Genomic DNA, 19564 nt, shown 5'->3' with positions numbered 1-19564 from the left:
TCCAGCATCCAGAATAAGCTGCTCAGTCTGCCCTAGTGATTCCCCTCTCTGTAGCAGGGGATATGTTCAGTTCAGCCCTCTGCTTTATGCTGTGCCTGTGCTATGCAGAAATCTGCCTTTTTGTAATTCAAAGATGAAGCTGTAAAATGAGGCTACTGAACACATGTTCTAAATCATCTGGTTACTCTGTGTGTGTGTGGGCGGGGGGAGTGTTACATGGGTTGTTTGGTTTTTCTTATTTCCTCTCTTCCTCTTCCACCTTTTCCAATTATCCTGGGTAATTGAGAGTTGGCTGTGCTGAAAAGTCAGATGATTAAGATTTTTTCTAGACTGCCTGCAGGTAACTTTGAATGCGTTTTTTCCTTTGTGTCTAGTTTAACTGAACGGTTTAATTGAACTATGAAGTTATCCCAAAATGTTAAAAATATGATTGTGTCTAAAAGCTTTCAATTAAACTGGTTTGCCACAGAAAGTAAGTAGAATTAGAGATTTCTTTCCTCTGCTGGCACTTGGACTTGACTTTTCTTTAATTTTTCTTATCAAGCAGCCAAGATGACTTTTTTGTTTTAAAGCTTGACTGCCCATTGAAAGCAGACAAAATAAGGATATGTCAAAACCAGCAACTAAGGGTGGAGGTTAAATCCCCTGAACCACACTGCTCACATTAGGTTCCACCTGCAGTGTGACCATGAAGCAAGAACAATCCTTGTGCTTAGCCTTTCAAAAGGTATGCTGTGCACACCCATCGCTCATCCCGCTGCCAAGATCTTTGCTGTGTGCATTCAAGAGATAGCAAACAATTTCTGAGTATTATTCTGAGGGGGAAACTATGTGGATAAAATAAAGATTCTTGATGTGCATGAGGATAAATAATTTCCTTTTGGCAATTTTTTAAGTATGGTATTTAAAAGCAAGCCAGTAGCATTCCAAGCATACTGAACACTTCCCTAAATAAACTGTGAAGAATCCAGGTTGAAGACCTGTTTTCCAGCAACAGTGACACAGGACATAGCAGTGCCAGGCATCTTAAGCAACTGGAGAGCCTCAGATGGTCCTGTCCACCCCCCTGACATCCCATGTCCTTGGTGCACCAGAACTACCCGCATCTGGTTCTCTTTCATGTCCTGAGCACATGACCTTCCAAAGAACACTTTTCCATGGGTTTTTGATTTTTCCCACGAAATGGGGAAAAAATCAAAAAATTAGTCATCATCCTCGGGAAAATGTACGCATGCTTACAAAGGGATCTTGGATCAAGGCATATGAGTTGGCAGCTTCTGAAGGTCTAGAAGATAAATGGCAGAGGTCCCCAAACAGCTTAGCTTAAAAAAAGCCCCTGCCGTATGTGAGTGCGTCATCTTTGGAAACGGCTGATTGTGGTTTCAGAGTGAGCAGAAAGTCTGGCCTGCGTGGTTTCAGTGGAAGCTGATGCTTGCTTCAGGGAGTTTACGTAGAAGCAAACGGCTGCTGCTTGTGTGAGCAGCGAGGGGGACTAATGCTGAAGCATCACTGGGAAGGTTGCTTGATGACAAGACTTCAAGAAAAGAAGGAGCTGGGGATGGCAGTAACCTGGGAGCAATGAGTACTTTCCCTTGTTCATAGCATTCCCTGAGAGGGTGTGTGGCTATTAATTTATGGCCATAGAGGATGGTTTATTTTCTTATCTGTATTTAGTAGGTGTTTTTCAAAAGTGCATATTAAAAAGAAAAAAAAAACCCCAACCCTCTATTGACTGATGTATTGTTAACAGAGAAGAATCTCCTCTCCCCTCCGTACTGTACTTATAAGAACGGCTGGCTATACTAAATATTATCTTTGAAAGCATCTCTGTTTAAACTTAATCCTCCCATAACCCTTCAGCCTAGACTGTGGCGTGTGAAATGGGTCTGAAGTGTCCTTGCTCCATATGTAAACAGGGAATCGCTTTGATTCACGTGAACCCATGAATTGTTAAGCTGTTTCCCTGAGAGTATGTCTCTGACAAATGTGTGTGCTCTACAATGCCCTCCAGGTAACTTCTGGAGGTGGAGGCCTGAAGAGTTGTTATGAAAGCTGCTTCCCCGTGAGCTGTAGGTATAAGGAATGTGCTAAAACAACAGTCAACTTTCAGAGAATTGAATGTCTGTCTAAATAGCTTCCCAACCACCAGCTCCCCTCTGGGAAGAAAGGATACCTTCTTATCTAGCCAGAATCTCTTTCATCTTCTAATTTTGCCGAGGAAAAGTCAAGGCTGGGAACAAGTTTTGTAACTTGGCTGGAGCCTGAGGGAGGATCCCCGCAGGTGGTACCTGTGCCCATTGTCCCCTAACAATTCTGAGGGGTTTATCGATGCTATCTGCCACGAAATGATTTTGCTGCCTTTGTGTCTCCTTCAAATCCCACACTGAACTAAATCAGTTTAGTGGGATGTTACTGTAGGCATAGCAGCAGCAATTTACAGCATTCCTTGTGGGGCAGCTCTGTGCCTCTGACAGACAGGATCCCTGATAACCTGGGACAAAAGTGACTCGGTAGCTGGAAAGAGATGAGGAAACTGCACCCAACTTTAGAAGAAAGGAGAGAACCAGCACTGCACTTTGGAGCAATCTATTAGTGAATTGAGAATAAACAATAATTGATTCCCCCAGAAGATATTCTTGTTTTAGGTATCTCTAACTTGGTTGTTGTTCAGAGACCGGAATTGGGCTGCTGGCTTTCACGTGCAACCTTTGGGAGAGGAAAACGCCTCTGGGGCAAGGTAACACACCTCAGGCGGCTCAGCAACTTCTGTGATAATTGCATGCCCTCTTCCCTACCTCCTCCTGGCTGCTGCTGTGTCACCCGGCAAGCACTGTTTCAAGGGCAGGGAAGGCCACCTTTAAAAGATACCTTGGCAAGACTTGCAGGTTGTTATACTAATGAGACTTCATTAAATTGGAATGGGGAGGACAGACCTGTCTTGTTCTAATCGGAAGGGCCATTTGCTGAAGATGGTGCATTGCTTTGTCAGAGCTGTAATTTGGTGTAGAGCAGTGACTCTTAGAAGAAAGCAGCCAGCTATTGGCCTGGAGTATAGGCCAGATGTTAGGCTCTTCCAATGGAATATGAACTTAAAATCCATGCGGGAGATGTGACTTGAGAGGAAGGGGCAGATGTACAGACTAGCTGGCTTGGCTTTCTTCATAGAGGAGTATTTTTTCATTCCATGGTCTAATTGTTGCTGAAGGAATTCTAGCAGGTGAGCGGCAGCATCCTTACTCCTTTCTGCATGGTAGGAGTTTGGTGAACAAAGCACTGGCTCCAAATCTGTGGAAGGCATGAGAAATCTATAGGCTGTGCTACAGGCATAGAGTAGGATAGCTTCACTTCTCTCCCTCCCCCTCCAAATGAAGCAAGAAACAAAAGGGGCAGACACAGAGTTTATTGTAGCATCAGCTCCAGACTTGCCACATGGCAGTTTAAATGTCATCTTGAAATGACATTTCAACGCGGGGGCGTATGCAGACAAAGAATTCTTCTTTGGTAGAGACTAATTGACTCGAAAGATCCAAATTTTAAAGATAGCCCTTTTGTGAAGCAAATATGAGCAAAGTAGTGACATGGCACTAAGGAAACCCTCTTTTCACTAGGATGACTTCCAGGTTTAATGACAAATCTACATACTCCCTCCCATAATTCAACTGCTTTTTTGCCTGAGTAATTGGAAATGTGAGTTGTGGCTGTCTCAGTTGTGTGTTTCTCTGGTCAGTGCTGGCATGTTGACTTCATCTCAGAAGGACTTAAGAATCTGAAAGTCATACTGCCTTCCCTAGTAGTGCAAGCACTAACCCAGGTCTCCCATCTGTTCTCACAGGGTGCAAAAGTACGATACCTGGCTCTGCACCTCTCAACTTTTTTGGGAGTTATCCAGCAATTTTGAATTTCTATGGGAAACTTGGAAAAAAAAAAAAAATAATCCCCCTTCAGTATGAATTTCTATTTAACTGAAGAAGCTATGGCTGAACAGGATTTCTCTCAAAATTAAAAGTATTCCTATGGTCAAGTATAAAGAAACATATTTCTGCAAGTTTTTTTTTTTTCCCCTGGGAGCTTTAGATGCTTGTGTAAGGAATAGCATGATAGAGGTGTTGAAATGTGTCTCCATGTGGTGGCTTTTTTGTTTTGGTTTGGGTTTTTTGTTGTTTTGGTTTGTGTTTTTTGGTTTTTTTTTTACTCCCATCACTCACCCAGTTGTCTTTATCCCAGTTTTCTTCTTCCTCCTTTGTAAAACCATTACACACAGATTTTTAGTCCCAAGTTTCTTTCATGAGCATTGGAGTTATGCATGACGTTATTCATCCAGGTCGAAAGTTACCATTGGAGATCTTGCAGGTTAAAACCATACTAGGTTGGTGGGACATGTATTCTGCTGGGCTTTTTTCCTTCCTTAAAAATAGGGGTTCAACTGTGTGCTTTCTTGATTTCCCAACTGTGCTTTGTGTGTTTGTCTATGAGTCTGTTTTTGCTGTGACAGTGCCTGATAGGCTATGGCTGAATCCCTCAGTCCTCAGGTATGAGCAGTGTCACATCCTGCAATTTTAATTGCTATGCTCTGTACTGTCGGAACATTATACCTGAGGTTTGCAAGCTGTTTTACATTTCTCCTCATAAGTGTGTGTTTGCCTGCCTGCTGGCTGGCTGTCAGGTGTGCTGTGCCTCTCCAGGTGGCTGAAGAAGCATTTGATTGATTTATCCTAGCTGTCTGGTACACTCTGCTGTGTCTTGGAGACCTTCTGAAAGGTAGTGGGGGTGTAGGAAGGCTGGTTCTCTTGAAGTTATTTTGAAACAACTTCTCCAGATGCTATATCCTCTGGGGTTGTCTTGAAAGGAAAAGCTAAAATTAATTGTAAGCTAGGCAGTCTTCACACCTGAAATATTAGAGGGTGAGTGAAAATTTCTGGTCTCTCCATAATGCAGCTCCTTTTAGTATTTCCTAAGATTGCCTTTTCTGCTCCTGTTACCTTGTGAACTGTGAATACTTGGTAGGATTCCTAAATGCTAGAACATGCAAAAGGTTGTTCTTATTTGTTTCTGAATTTCCCCTTTTCCTGCCCTCCCCAGATGTTATAGGTGTTTGGCTCAACACTTACTGTTTCTTTGTTTGTCTTTGTTTTTGTAGACCGAGGAGCTCCTGATCAACCAGATCTTCCGGGAATTTTTTAAAAAGAAACTTTGGTGGGTAAAAGATGTGCCATGGAATGGTAGCACCAAAGAGCAACACAGGATCGTCTCTTGCCTTGACTAGCCATGGATTATTTCTTCTGCTAGTTATCTTTGGTACCTTTATCTTGGAAGCACAGGCCACAAGTAAGTGAAACCTTTGCATATGCTGCAGGGAGGGGGAGGTGTATAAGTATGGAGGTGGCCTTATATTTTTATGGGGAAGCTGGTGATGGCTGGTGCATTTGTACACATCTTTCAGTACTCACAGGAAAAATTCCATTGCTACTTGTTAAGCAGAGGGCAGTGTCTGAACTGAGCAAGTCTTGCATATTAGTAAATATGTGCTTGTCCTTTACCCTGTCATTTTAATTCCCCCAGCTTTTTTCCCCTCCATTCTCATCCCTTCACTGCAGCTGGGGGGCACTTGGACTGTCTCAAGAGCATGGACCACGTTTTGGTCAAGTGAGATTCTCGTGTAGACACTCCTAATCTGTATGCCCTGTAGCAACTGCTCATGTGAAGTAGTTCTGGAAGCACAGACTGTCTTCAGCTCTTTGCACAGCTGACGAATCTGTTCAGTGTTTCCTTGTGTGCTATCTTCTGACACCTCAGCACCCGCTAACTGCACCCCTCTATTAGATCCTCTTTGCAGCTTGAGTTTTTCCCTCTCCCCTTTCTAACTTCTTGTTGTTTATCTGATGGACAAGAGTTGTGAATAATGTAAATAGCAGTGCAGTGGGATAATATGTAAAATGTCAGCAGAGGTGAGGGGATCTGCCTTTTAAATATGAATGGAAGAAGAAAATATACTAGATACTCACAAGGTAGTACATGATGTGTATTATGTGCTTGTTTACCCAGTATACTGTAAAGTAGTCTTTTCTCTCAGACCAGCCATGATGTAGTTTTTCTCTGTAGAGAGATGCCTGATCATAAGTGGCATGGGATGGAAGGAATAACTGTGTGCTCTTGCACAGAACTTTGAAGGAGGTTAGTCCCAAAAAGGCATGTAGATTTGACTTCAGCAGCTGTTGCAATGTAGAACAGTAGCTTACCTTTGAAAACAAAACATCAGTTCTCGACATAACTCTAAAAAGTCCTATTTATTGGACATTTTCAAGTGCCATGATATGTCACATGACCAACACTCCTCAGCATCAGTGAAGCTTGAATTGGCCTCTGTGTGGTAGAGCAGAATAAATGTTAGTTGCCAGATGCACTCAAAGCCAAGGTGATCCTGTATGGAAAAGTCTGCTGGTGCTGGAAACTGCTGGAGGAGGAGCTGATCTCCTTTTATTTCTGGCTCTTCAAGTTGGAAGGGAGAGGCTGCTGAAATCAGATATCCCAGACTTGTATGTCTCCCTGGCCTGGTTTTGGCTTTGTAGGTAATGAGAGGTGGGGGGACACACATGAGAGAGTGACAAATTGGCAAGAATAGATAGTGAGAGTGGGAAAGGGACAAGGGCTTTTTGGATCTGGTCTGTCCTTGTTTTTTCCAGTCTCGCTGTTATTGGTGATAATGTCACTGCTTCATTTCAGAGGTAGGCCAGTCAGATACGCCTCCCAGCCTGGGGCTGGAGTGCACCATCCCTGTCTGAAGCTCCCATTACACACTGCAGCACCTTCAGTTGAGTGTGTAATCAGTATGCAAATGCCTTGTGCTGCATGGGGCTGCAGGATGGGGAAAGGCAGCCACAATACTGGCAAGCCTTTTTAGTATAATTTTTGAGGCATCCAGTCACATTAACAAAAGCACTAGTTAAGCGTCAGAAGACCCGAGAGTGGTTCTGCATTATTTCCCTTTCTGTGTTCCTTTTGCTTCAGGACCTGAAACCAGCTGTGGTAAACTGATCAAGGCAGATCATCAGCTAAATAGGATTATAGTGGCTAGGCATGAACCATTTCCTGCAGGGGAAGTGAGAAAGTGAGTGCATGTGGAGGGGAGCCCAAGATCATAGCAGAGGGCAAGACATGTAGGGGAAAAAATCCTGGGGGAGGGGAAGGGCTCGCTGAGGAGCGCTTCCACGTACAGGTTTTCTGAGACTGGGAGGCAGCAACCCAACCGCCAATTGCTGGGAGGGATGGGGGTGCTCAGCGATGCGTCATGGTCCCGGAGAGCTGCACCTGCAGCAGCACGCCAGCCACGAGTAACATCAATGAGCAAGTCAGCTGAGGAGCGGAGAGCCAGATGGAGAAACAAAGACTACTGGCGAGGCACTTGGAAAATCGTCTTTCCCTCATCTTTGTCCCCCAACCACCCCGCCATCCTCACTTTATTACTTTACATAGCAAAATCATTCAGAGCAGCGATGTTAACATGAAGCAAGAGATTGTATTAAATCTCTTGGTGGCAATGCTTATCTTGAATGCGGGGCCAACGTGACATGCTCACAATTGCTACATAAACTGAAGAATGTTCTCATAAAAAGACAGACAAGCGTGGAGACAATGGCTGGCTCAGCTTGGAGTGAGAAAGCAGAGCTTGTGATTCATATGTTTAAAACCATATGATGTATATTGTATTGCAATCATTTTGCTGTTTAGAAATTCTATTGCTTGAGTTCCAGGAGGCTTAGAGAGATATTCATGTTCTGGGCAGGAATGTGTTCTCTTTGCCACGTGGTTAATGCAGAGGGCAGACTCATTTCCAGTCAGCAAGCATCTGGTCTGTCCTCTGGTAATAAATTTATTTTATTCATGCATGGATTTTTAAGAAAAAGCTTCAGCACTTTGTCTCAAGCAATCTATCCAAATATCCTGGAGTGCCATGAGATGAGTGTGGTAAGTTGCTTAGTCACGAAGCACACTGCAGAATTTGGGGAAACTGCTCCCTTTTCACAGGAAGATATCTATGAATATAAAAATAACCATTAACACAAAACAAATGCAGCATTTGGTGATAGGCAAGCAACGAAGCTATGTCAGAAGAGGAGGATTTATGGAAACTTCAATGCTGTTCAGAAATATTTTTTGAGCTTTATCACTGTTGTGCCTTTTTTCCCCATCTGACAAGTTGTCCAAGATTAGTTGGGGGAAATAATGAAGGAATGAGCAGACGAGGAGACTTGGAAAGCAAGGACCTGAAATGCTGAGGCTTAGTTCTTCGGGTTTTTTCTTCTGTTTTCTTTGAGGGTTCATCTGGACTGTAGCTAAGAGCCAGGGTCCTTAGTAGATAGAGATGGGGAATTTTCGAAGTGTTGGAGAGGAGCAAAACCAACCATTTTGTCTGCTTTTCTACAGATAATGCTTCTCCATTCTTTGTTGCTGTGACTTTTTTTTTTTCTTTTTTCCCCTCCCTCCCATCTCTGGCCCTTAAGGTTATTCCCAAGCTCTCAAAGGCCTTGTTTTTATATCTCGTTCACAGTGGTCCTCCTGTCTGGCCAGGCTATTTTTGGAAGGATGACAGTGGATCAGAATAAGTTGTTCATTAAATTTTAACACATAGTCTCTAAAATACTCTGAAAGCTTCCTATCATTTGTGTTCCAAATGGTGTAATCTCTCTTGGATTCATAACCAGCTCTGTCAGAAACCTATCAAAACATAGGTTGGGCCTTTCATTATTGATAATGGCATCACCTGGTCCTGGGAATTGCAAGTAAAGGTGTTGGTAAAAGTATTAAACATCCTGAATTAAGCAAACATCAATACCCATAAAGGAGAGAGTTTAAATATTAACCTTTAAAAATTAATAATAATGCAGGCTCAGTGAATCTAAGTCCATTTAGATTTAGGCACAGCCTGATTTTTGTTGACTGGTCACGTGTGAAATGCTATAACGCTAGCTCTTTAATTTTTAGGCTTGCCATTAAAGTGATAAACTGAGCTTGAATAAACTGAAACGACTTCATTCCTGTGTGTTGTCTCTGATGCAAATGCAGCCAATCTGCTGCTTGCTGTTCTAAGGTCTTTTCAGTGCCAAGGTTATTCTGCACAGAAGCTCTTGGATACCGCTGGTATTTGTTTGCATTGCATAGAACAGCTTGTTAGAGCGCACTCCAGTCATTGAGCAGATTCAGACTTGTTCCTGTTCTTTGGGAATCTGTGCAAAGCAGAGGTTTCCTTTGTCTCTAATTATGCAGCTGAAAGGAAGGCATTTATACAGCTAGGGATGAATTCAGTGGTCATGAAAACAAGGACACTATAACATCGGATGGCCAGACAGAAATGTGGGGAAGTGTTGTGCATGAACAGAGGATCTTGATTCTAACCTGCATGCTTCATGTAAGTGTGGGTTTGGAGAAATTACAGGGTCAGCCCAAAGAAGTCTGTAGCTCTCCACGGAGAGAAGGGGGAGCAGTTTCAGGCTGCAATTCCTCTTTCCAGTTCCTTTGGAGAGCTTAGTAAGAGCAGAGTGGTATGGAAGAGCATGGTGAGGAGCTGCAGAATAATGGCCCGGCCACAAAGGTGGCTGGGAAGCAGATGCAGATGGGCCCAGAATTAGACTATTCAAATAATATTCACACTGTTACTATGCTGATCCAGTCAGTGCTATTTAAGCAACTGGCTTGAAGGGAGTAATAGGGATCTCAAGAAGCCACACAACTTGTTTAAGTTTAACCAGTTCTAATGGTTGAAGGATGAATTAAAGCAAACATAACAGTAATCCTGAATTTTCCTTTTGTCTGTCCTAGGATGGCTCAGCAAATCCAAAGGACCTGCATGTGAGTAGAGTTATATTCACTGCTGTACTATGAGAAATGAGTGTGATGTTTTACTGGTTAATATAAGGGGCTATGAGCTAGGATTCCCATTATACTTCTGTTGTGTTGGATAGGCTGAGATCTATCTCTGTGCCGCATTTCCATTTTTGTCCCTTGTATTTGGGAAAGATGACTGCCCTCAGTTTGAGAGAGGGAGATCAGCTTCTTATGTTTCACTGTGCTTGAAGGAATTCCTGTGCCTTCTGTAGCATTTAACTTCAAATGACTCAAGAAAAAACAAATAGAATAAATATTTCATTAAAATGCAGAGAGAGATGCTGCTTGTGAGAGTTTTGAGAGGCTGCCAGAGAGGACTGAGAGGACAGGGAGGGCAAGCTGAGGCAAAACCCCTTTTGTTTCCCTTAATCAAGAAAGGTGAACATCTCGGCACAGAGCATGTCTCTGGCTATATTCCACGGGATACTCCTAGTTTTCATTTCCTGTGCTCGGAAAAAGTCTATAATCTTTCCCGTGTCCATGTTATGGATGTATGTAACTTTGGGAGGAATCAGGAAGCATATTTGGCTTCTGTATCTGTTCTAAATGTATGCAATTTTGTATAAATCTTTGTTGAACTCTGAAATTTGATCTGCTTAGTCTCAACTTTCCCCTCTCCTCCAAAAAAAAAAAAAAGGAATACAGGAACAGAGTCTGAGGGGAATGGACTCATAATGAAGTATTTAAAGGTGTGGAAGGGGAATTTTACCACCTACCAAATTTTGGTCTTCAGAGAGTGGGAGATGGGAGAAGAGCTGATGGAATCCTCTGGATCCTGGATTTTTATCCAATGCCTGAATTTTACTCCTGGCAAGACTGGTATCACAGGCACCTAGTATTAAGGGGCCTTCAGTTCTTGGCCATGGTTTCTTGCAGGAAAATAAGCTGCTTTAGGAAATAACTCAAGAGTTGTCTGGTCCAACTCACCTTAGCTTCTTGGGCTAGAATGAGGAAGATGGAAACTGGTAGGAGCTTCATTGTAGAAGGAAGCAGGAGGGGCACTGAAATGGCATGGTTTGTTCTTCAAGAGAAGGTATTTGTGAACTTCAGTCCAGGTTCTGACACATCACCATCCTGGTGTCCCTTGATGACTGCTGCCCACTAGGTTGAAGATAGAGACTTGTCTATCTTCTTATGCAGCTTCCTTCTATCACTGAGTCCTTCCTCTTTATCTATTTGAGCCAATCATTTGGGAAGAGTTTGGGTTTGTTCCTAGTCTCATGGGAAAAGTCCTGACAGCAGGACAGAAGAAAGTTTGCTTGCTATCACCTTGTGCCATTTGACAATTCCTTTGCCGATTCTGTCCCTTTTGAGTCCTAAATTGGTTACCATTGCAGCTGAGGCATTATGTGTTTAGGACATGTTGAATGTTTTTCATCTGTGCAACCCATGTCTGCCATTGCTTCCCCAGCCCTATGTTTAACTGTAGCAGCACAAGCTGTTACCACCTCCTGTTTATGCTGCCAGCTATTACTGACTGCAGCGGGGATGGCAGAACAAGAAGTAAATTTGCTCTGGAACTGTGGCAAACTTCAGTCTGGGCTGTTCCTGTAAATACTGCTGGAGTAGCTGGTGTGTGGTATGTAAAGCTGTGGAGTAGATATGTCCTCAGCATGCTTATGTGGGTGATAAGGGGGAAACAAGTGGTAGGGCAAGGTGGGTAGCTGTAGACTGTTGAGTCTTCAGCTTTTGTAGCTGAATCTGTCAAGGCCTTGTGTTAAACCCAGCAATCTGTCTCTAGATGAGGATTGCTAAAACACTGCTGATAACAAGCTGCTGATAGTCAAGAGTGAAGGTACAGTGCTGAAGGCACTTGAACAGCAAGCTCAAAAATGCTCGTATCTTAGTGAAAGTAACTGGAACCCAGTGAGGGGATTATGGCATTGTCTCAAGAGGTTGTACTTGCTTATCTGTGTGCACTGATCTGCATCGAAAAAAAACATTTTCCTTTTAATGAAGGAAACCTCTGAGGAGTGTTCATCTTCCTCTGCAAGCAGGAATTCCTCTGAGGCTCTGCTTCTGCGAAGTGTTGTATTGGAGTTGAAGGACTGAAGCATTTCGAATTGCTTGCTTCCAGATGTCATTAAAGGGATTTGAAGCAACCCCTTAGGTGTATGGGGCTGCTTTAATGACTTATAGGATGTGCTAGGTGGATTGGGCTAGAGGGGGCTTGTTGCTAAACTGTTGAAGAATAAAATGAGCTTTTTGGCCCAGCCTAGTACAGTGATCCTTTTATTATGGAAGGAGGAGGGGAACTTTTGGAGTGCCTGTACTGAGAATACTGCCTAATCTCAAGAGTTTGTGGGGATGTTCCCTCACTGCTTGGGTACCTTGGCCTGGCTGGTGCTGGATGGAGATGCCTCCTGTGTTCCTTCTCTGTAGGGCCAATGACATGAATGCAAGGGTAAGTGCATTTATCTGCTTGGCATGGTAAGCAGCATTTCAGGGGAAGCAGAAGCCAAAGAACAGTGAGGTAACAAAAGAGCATCTTTAAATCCTGCAGGCTCAGCATTTTAGGTCTAGCCAGTCATCTTAACTCAGTGTGGAAAATCTTTTTTGTTTGAGAGCAGAAAGAACATTGCTGCTGCTTTTGAGATGTATCTTTTACTTTGTCAGTAAAGGGAGAAGTATGTCTGATTTGAAAAAATGTTGCCTTGTTGTAGAGTGAGATGTTGTCTTGCATTTTCAACCCACAGAGAGGGATGAAACATGGTAGGTCTGACACATGCAGAGTCATAACTAGAAAACCAGAGGCTGCTGCTGCTTTTTCGGCTTGAAGGAAGATTTATGATGTCCTGAGAAAAAGACCAACATGGCATATAACGAGTTTTGTGTCAGATGTACCCTTAGGCACCCATAAAACTATGCACCAGAAAGAATAAAACTGTTTTGTGATCTTACCAATTTTGTTGTTTAGGCAACTTTGCATTTTCTTCTGCTTAGGTAGAACTAGAATATTTTGAAGGAGATGGAGCTATCTGGAGACTCTTCAGGCATAGATAAGGACTAGAAGCAAATGGAGATTTGTGGGAAGGTGGTAGAATAGCTTGAAGGTGAGGATCAGGGGAGAATAAGATTCTAGGAAGGAGAGGAAGAGGACAGAAGAGTGCAGGAAAACGGGAAGGTGAAGGTTTCCACAGGTTGTGAAAAAAATTTTGTTGGTTTAAAAAGCCAATTAGTGGCTTGGTGGTTAAGTAGTGTAAGTCCTGAAAGAAGGTAGTGTTTTAGTTATGCAAGCAGATTAGAATGGTTGAGAATAGTATGGCCTTGGGAGGGAAGACTCTAGTAGAAAAATATATGTGTGTGTGTTTATTTTTTTAATGGTTAGGTAAGATTAGGTCTTAATGCAGGAGGATGTAGGATATGCCTTTACAACATCAGTCTTTTGAGGCTTTTCTATATGCAACAGGACTGACTAATGAGACACTGACAGAGTTTAAGAACATGAGGGTTACAAAGTGTGTGTGCCCTCCAGGGTCTGAAGCTTCAAGGCAGGAATCTCCTCAAGGCAGGAGCAGAGCAGGTGAAGGTGCCAGTTAGGGAGCACTGGCTGTGTCTGCCTACAAGTGCTCTAACATCGTGGCTGGGGATCTGGAGGGGAGAGAAACTGCAAAAGACCATATAGCAGCTGTGTGTGAGACAAGACGTAGGGAGGAATGTAAAGTGGAAGTTGCTGCCATGTTTAGAGAAATAGCTGTGACTTTCTCAGAAAGTTATGCTTTTCTTAGTTTGTGTTCAGTTTTATAGTTAAAAACTGCTTTGCTCTCCTCCCCCATCCTGTGTTTGTTTGGCTGCTACACCTGCTGTAGAGGAACCATTCCTGTAAACAAGATAAACCTATTAAAGCTGCTAGACCCTGGATCCTTGTCAACACCAAGGTATCACTCCCTCCTGATAGTGATGCTTTCCAGGTGGGGTCTGTGTGTTGCTGTATGTGTGGAATGAAGTTATATCAGAGTGGGTTAGGGACTTCTGGTGCTGCCTCTCTATTCTGGAGCACCAGCATCCTGGAGATTTGTCTCCAGGAGACTTGCCTGGATGCTGCAGAGGCCTTTAGGAATGTGCTTCTGGTTTCTTATACAAAAAACACAGTTGTTGATTTATCCTTGGCTGGGAGGGGAGAAGCGTAGGTTTTTAATGTTGTTTCCTCTGGCCCATTCCACCCCTACCTTCAGAGCAGCTAACTTTGAAACTCAAGAGTCCTGGCGATGCACCTGCTGCGTAACCCGTCTCCAGTAGTTCACGTTTTAGGCCCACTGATGTGCTTCTTGAAAAGGACCAGTACCTTCAGAGTTGTGCTGAGCCACGTGTTATGCTGCAGCACATCTTTACATCTCTTTAGCACAGGCAAAGGATCATAACTAATGCTCTGTATTATCCTAAAGCTAGTACTTCTTCCATTCTGTCACTGGTTTTGCTTTCCCTAGGAAAAGTAACCTTTGAATGCTCTTGGAGAACAACCTTCAAGTTTCATTGTAAACACTTTCTTGGGGGTAATTGGCCTAGGTTATACGATACTAAGAAAATATAAAGGCTTTATCATTTGAGTGTTTAGGTTCAACTGTCACTTTTCTCTCAACTGAGGAAATTTATTCATTTTTAATATGTAAGCTGAAAAATCTGAACGTAGTCACAAGCGGTGATGAGTTTGCCTTTGAGCTCAAGTCTTAGTGAAATCCATGAAGACAGCAAGTTTGTTTTTCCAATTGTATTCTTTTAGTCCTCTGCTTCTTCGTCTTTCCCAACAAGCTAGTCTTGTTGCAAATGTTTTATTGCTAGTAGCCCAAAGCAGAAGTGAGTCTTGCTGTGATGTAGAAATGTGATGTCCTTGAGCTAGCATAATTTTAACCTTAGGGCCTTCCCACTTCGAATCTCTTTACTTGCATTTACTTCTCAAATACTTAAATGTTGTCTTTAAGTTGACAGTTTGTGCTTTGATGATGGGTGTTTCCTCCATGGCATTTAGTGAGCTAGACTCCACTTTTAGAATAGTTGGGGAAGATGCACAGTGCTGGGAGAGCTGAGCTCTCTATTGGAATGGGTTCCTTGTTCAATTTAGTGTCACTGGAGTGGCAGAGAAACAACTAGTTGGCAGGTTTGATCTGAGGCAGGTCACAAGACTGGCAGTCGGGCACTGTTAGCGCACTTCTGCGGTGTGGGAGAGGAGGTGCACGCAGTGGTGGCCAGCTCACTGTCTGCTGGTGTAAGGCAATGCCTCTGGTGGGCAAACACACTTGAAGTGCAGTGTGGGTGCTGTGCTGGAAGAGGTTAGCCCCTGTGAGAAGGTCTGCCTCCTCTTAGCACCATGGGGAACTGCCTGCCTCTTGGCACGTGCCTCCAGCTGCGGACACTCCTCAGGGCTGGAGCACCTTTTCAGAGCACTGTTTTTTGGTTTGTTGTTTTTTTTTTTTTTTTCTCCCCCCTCTCTCCTGCCAGTGTTGTCTTGGTTATGTTTGGTCCCACTTTAACCAGCGCTTTCCAGTCACAAGCTGATCCTATGTAAGAGTTGAGCCCTTGGATGGGCAGTGGTATGACTGCATGGGGGAAAGGGGATGTTGCAGCCTATCATCTGGTACACAGGTAGGGCTGCTTTTAGCATCCTTGATTCTTGCTGTCAGTAAAACCAAGAGAGACTGGTGGAAGCTGCTAATTAGGGATGTTGTGAGGAGATTCATTCTCTGACTACTGTCAGGGTGAGCAAAGACTTAACTATTTTACCGCATACCTCTGGCTGCCTGACACTTGTCTGAGGCAGGTCAAGAGTATTTCACGCTTGGCCGCGTCGGGTGCCATGGAGCGATTTGAGAGGATGAAAATGAATGTCTGTTCTGAATCCTCTGACAGCAGGGAAGCATCTATCACTAAGTCTGTTTCCATCTGCTGAACTCTTAACTTAATTAGTTGCTTTAAATGGAGGAAATTTTTCTCCTGACATTGGTTAGTAGCAACAAGGGAGGGTGCCTGCAGAACTGAAGCTTTTGTGGGTTTTGTTTAAAAATTATTTGGATTTGGTGGCAGCATTTCAAAGCTGCTTGCCAGTGTGCACCCTGCACAAATGAAACCAAACACATCTCCCTTTCCAGAGTGGTCTGTCACCTTCCTTCTTTCTGTGGCAATAGAGGCTGGCCTCACTAAATGCAGATACTTCTCTACAGGTAGGAGTTCAAACACCTAAGCAGCAGTGGGATGACTGAACTTTCAAAGTGAATTAATTCCTGTTTCTTTTCCAGCAGAGGGATTTGGGGCTCTTATATATTATTTCTGTGGTGTTAGAGTAGCTTCGCCCAATCTCATAGTGAAGTGGGAATCTCTGTAGATGTAGCAGTGTTTGTGAATGGCAAATGTTGTTTCAGTCTGTAGCTTGCTTTTTCAGTTAACCTGTATTTTGCCTGGTGTAAAACTTAGCTTGATTTACTTCTCAGCCATTGTGGTAATGGTCTCCCTTTTCTCCTGTAGTGGGAGGCTCTCTGGGAGATGGTAGGAAATGATAAGTTGAAGGAAACACCCCCCCCCCCCCCCCCCCCCCCCCCAGCAAATCCTGTAGTATTTAAAACAGAATCATTACTTGAAGTTGGTTTACTCTGGTGATTCCCTGACTGGTATTGGAGGCAATGAAAACTGAACACTAAATTGAAGACAAGACTAGAAAGCCCTCTGGTAACCATCTGTCAGTTGTTAGATATCACACAGTGGAAGGATGAAATGTGTGGTGCCCGGTCTGGTCTCCAGTCTCCCCACACCAACTAGTTCCATTTGCTTTTGCAGGGAAGTTGACTGCTCTCCATCCCTTTGGAGTAGCTTTTTCCATGGGAGGGATTCCTCCCTGAGGCTGAGCTGGTTCCAGGGATTGTGAGGGTAGATATATTTATGTTGATTAGTTCCTTTGGGCCGTACTCTCCTATACCAATATCTGTTGTGCTGAGTCTAATGACCAGCTGTAACGATTTTTACTGTTGTGCAATTGTTCAGCAGTAGCAAGAGAGTGGTTGGGGACCTTTTGCTTTGCCTTTTTTCAAGTCTTCCCTGAGCCCATCTTTATCCTGGCGTGCGCGTTTGGAGAACACAAGGCCGTGGCGTACGGCTGCCGGGCCCCGGCCCCACATGCATGAATTCATCAGCTTGATCTTTCCACCCCTGCTCCTCGGGGGGGTGGGACGGCAGCTGCAGCTCCTGTCAAGCACGGTGCCGGGCAGGGAGCTTTGGGGAGGAGAGTTACAAAAGGCCCAGCTTAAATCATCTGTGTAAGGGCACAGCAGAGGCTCTGTCACCCAGGCCCCACGGCTTCTCTTCTGGTGCTATGGTTGTAATGACATTAGCATTTCAAAAAGGGGATTACCACAGCCCCCAGGTTCTGAGGGGAGGATATTTTGGCTGTTACTTGAAAAGCTGCTTTCTGACTATCTCTGCCTTCCCCCCCCCCCTTGGATCCTGAAGGGTTGGTGAAGGTAGCCACACCATGTTAAGAGTGGGTTGTTGCTGTTGCGAGGAAGCTGGTTGTTTATTGGCTTAAATGTGGGCCGGTAGATGCGAAGTTGTCACATTCTTTCTTTCTTGCTGATTTGGAGTGACTGTCTGAGAATTTCCTAATGGAAAAGCTAAATTAAAGGGTCTGCATTGGGATTGCAACTGTATGCTAGAGAAGTATCCTGAAGTCATGCTTACAGGAAGAAGTTAAGGTAATTATACTAGTTTTGTCTCGTGTATTTCAACCAAAGGAAATGGGCAGCACATGCATCCTATTCATTGTCTGCCTTCCACACCTCTTGTGGTACCAAAAAACACTTTCTGTGCCCAGGCACAGGATTTCAGGGAGGTTCCTTGGGAAAATGATTGTATTTTTATAAGGTCTTGTTTAAAAACAAAAATTCCTCTCGTGACTCTTGCAACTCTGTTGCATTATGCTTACCTCAATATTCAGTTGATCTTTGTTTTTCACTAAGTTCACTTTCCCTTTCCAATGTTGTTTTTGCTGGAAACTTGTGTTAAGGCCCTATGTATGCTGGGGTTTAGTGGAAAATCCCCGCTGTTGCTATCTCCTCTCCAGTTCCATTAGTTGTAGAAATAACAGGTCCGGCCAGGCAGGTTGGTCATCTCATCCCTGGGGCAGGAGAGCAAAGGGAATTGTCTGTTTACCTACCAGAGAGAGGCAAGAGTACTTTGTGCAACCTCTTCAACCATGAATGGGCCCTAAAATTAGTAGCTGGTCCACAGCGTCCAAAACAGGAGCCCCTTGGCTTGTCTGCGTGAGCATGTTTGGAGGGCATGTAGCAGAAAATGCTGGTGGCTGCCTGGAGCCTTGTCCTGAGCAGTATTGCTAGCGCTGTGTGTATTGAACTGTTGAATAAGGGAGAGGTGTGTTTTGAAGAGACGTTATTATATGTGTAGGTTGAAGTGTTCACAGGCTTTAATCTCTGCCTGTGCCCATAAGGCCTTCTCTTGCGTGTTCATGCAGGGCATAGCTCACCAAGTGGTTTTGCAAAGCAGTGCTGGCTTGAGTCATGGCCGCCCCTTGCTCTGGGCTCTGCTGGGAGCAGCCACGAGCTGGGCCTCTTGCCGTCAGTCACGGCTCCTGCACGGGGACAAACAGCCGGAGACCGGCTGGAAGAACTGCGTAGCTCTTCCTGAGAGAGATGGCAGGTCTGGGCCATACATAAGCTGTCCCTCAGGGCATCAGGGAGGAGCAGAAGTACAGTTTCTTCTGTAAACACGGCGCAGGGTACTTGGTGTGCTGAGGGAGGGAGACATTTGCCTTTTCGGTGTGAGAACAGAACTGTGGAAGGCCTTCCAGGAGTGTGGTGGCTGATGACAAGGTGCGTGTGCTTGTTCAGTGTATTTCTAACTCTACCAGTCTCCAGACCTGTTCTAATCTGCTTATTTCTGTAGATTACACATCTGTCTATAAACTTCAGCAAGGATGGAGTGTCTTAAACATTAGATGCTCAACTGAACCTGCACTGAGCGAAGGTGGGGCTTTTGGGTGCCCTGTGCCTCAGGTGAGCTGGACAGAAAGCACAGCGTGGCAGAGCCACAAGTTGCTGTGGTCACTTTGTCTTGTCCTCTCCTTTTTTCTGTTTCTGCAAATGCGCCAGCAGACACAGCTATGCAAATCTGCCAGCTGTCTACTTGGGAAGTTAGTCACTGTGCAAGCAGCTCTAATTGCACAGGCTTTTGAATTTGCAGTTAAACTTAGCTACTGTGCATCTTTGTGTGGTGGTTTGGGGATGTGTGAGTTTCTGCATGCTCTCTTTGAAACACCTTTTCTGGTAGTGATGACAGAAATGAAATATTCAGTATTATGGTAGAAGCAGGCTGGAGAAAAAGTAAAACTGTAAATCTGAATGCTGTGAACTAAAAACCTAGGAATTAAAGAATGCAGGAAATAACAAACAGCCTGGTTTCTGAGGGGCTGATCAAATTTTAGGTTTACTGTGGGGGGCACCCTCTGTCATTCTTTCCAGTTTCAGGGCAATTACTGTTTTAAGGCTTGCAAGAGAAAGATAAGGGCAGCAAAAAATAGAATGAATAAGTGCTGGTCATAACATTTAGTGGGATAAGAGCATTTATAATTATTATGGAGTAAGAGGAGGGGAAAAAAGCATGAAGGAGAAAGTAGTTTTATTTCCCTTGCTCCCTGTTTGGATTAATGAATTTAATTACTTGGAAATAGCTAGTAGCAAACTTGTGG

General features: G+C 44.0%; 1 protein-coding gene across 3 annotated transcripts in view; it reads left to right on the top strand.

Moving 5' to 3' along the window:
- The window catches only part of SUSD6 (sushi domain containing 6), a 91347-nt gene that overhangs the window by 34728 nt on the left and 37055 nt on the right, over window positions 1-19564 (top strand). For 2 of the 3 annotated variants that reach the window (XM_087746465.1, XM_087746466.1), the window contains exons 3-4: window positions 5138-5325; window positions 9814-9843. In XM_087746465.1, coding sequence (XP_087602591.1) covers window positions 5205-5325; window positions 9814-9843 — 151 coding nt within the window. In that variant the 5' untranslated portion in view covers window positions 5138-5204. The remainder of the gene's footprint in view (window positions 1-5137; window positions 5326-9813; window positions 9844-19564) is intronic. The other variant, XM_087746467.1, reaches the window with a different exon arrangement.

The sequence above is a fragment of the Nipponia nippon genome, unplaced genomic scaffold, assembly GCF_047370975.1.
Source record: "Nipponia nippon isolate SJK-2023a ecotype South Korea unplaced genomic scaffold, ASM4737097v1 scaffold_10, whole genome shotgun sequence".
Lineage (NCBI taxonomy): Eukaryota > Metazoa > Chordata > Aves > Pelecaniformes > Threskiornithidae > Nipponia > Nipponia nippon.
Note: the sequence above shows the minus strand (reverse complement) of the source record. Positions and strands in the feature narration are given on the sequence as shown.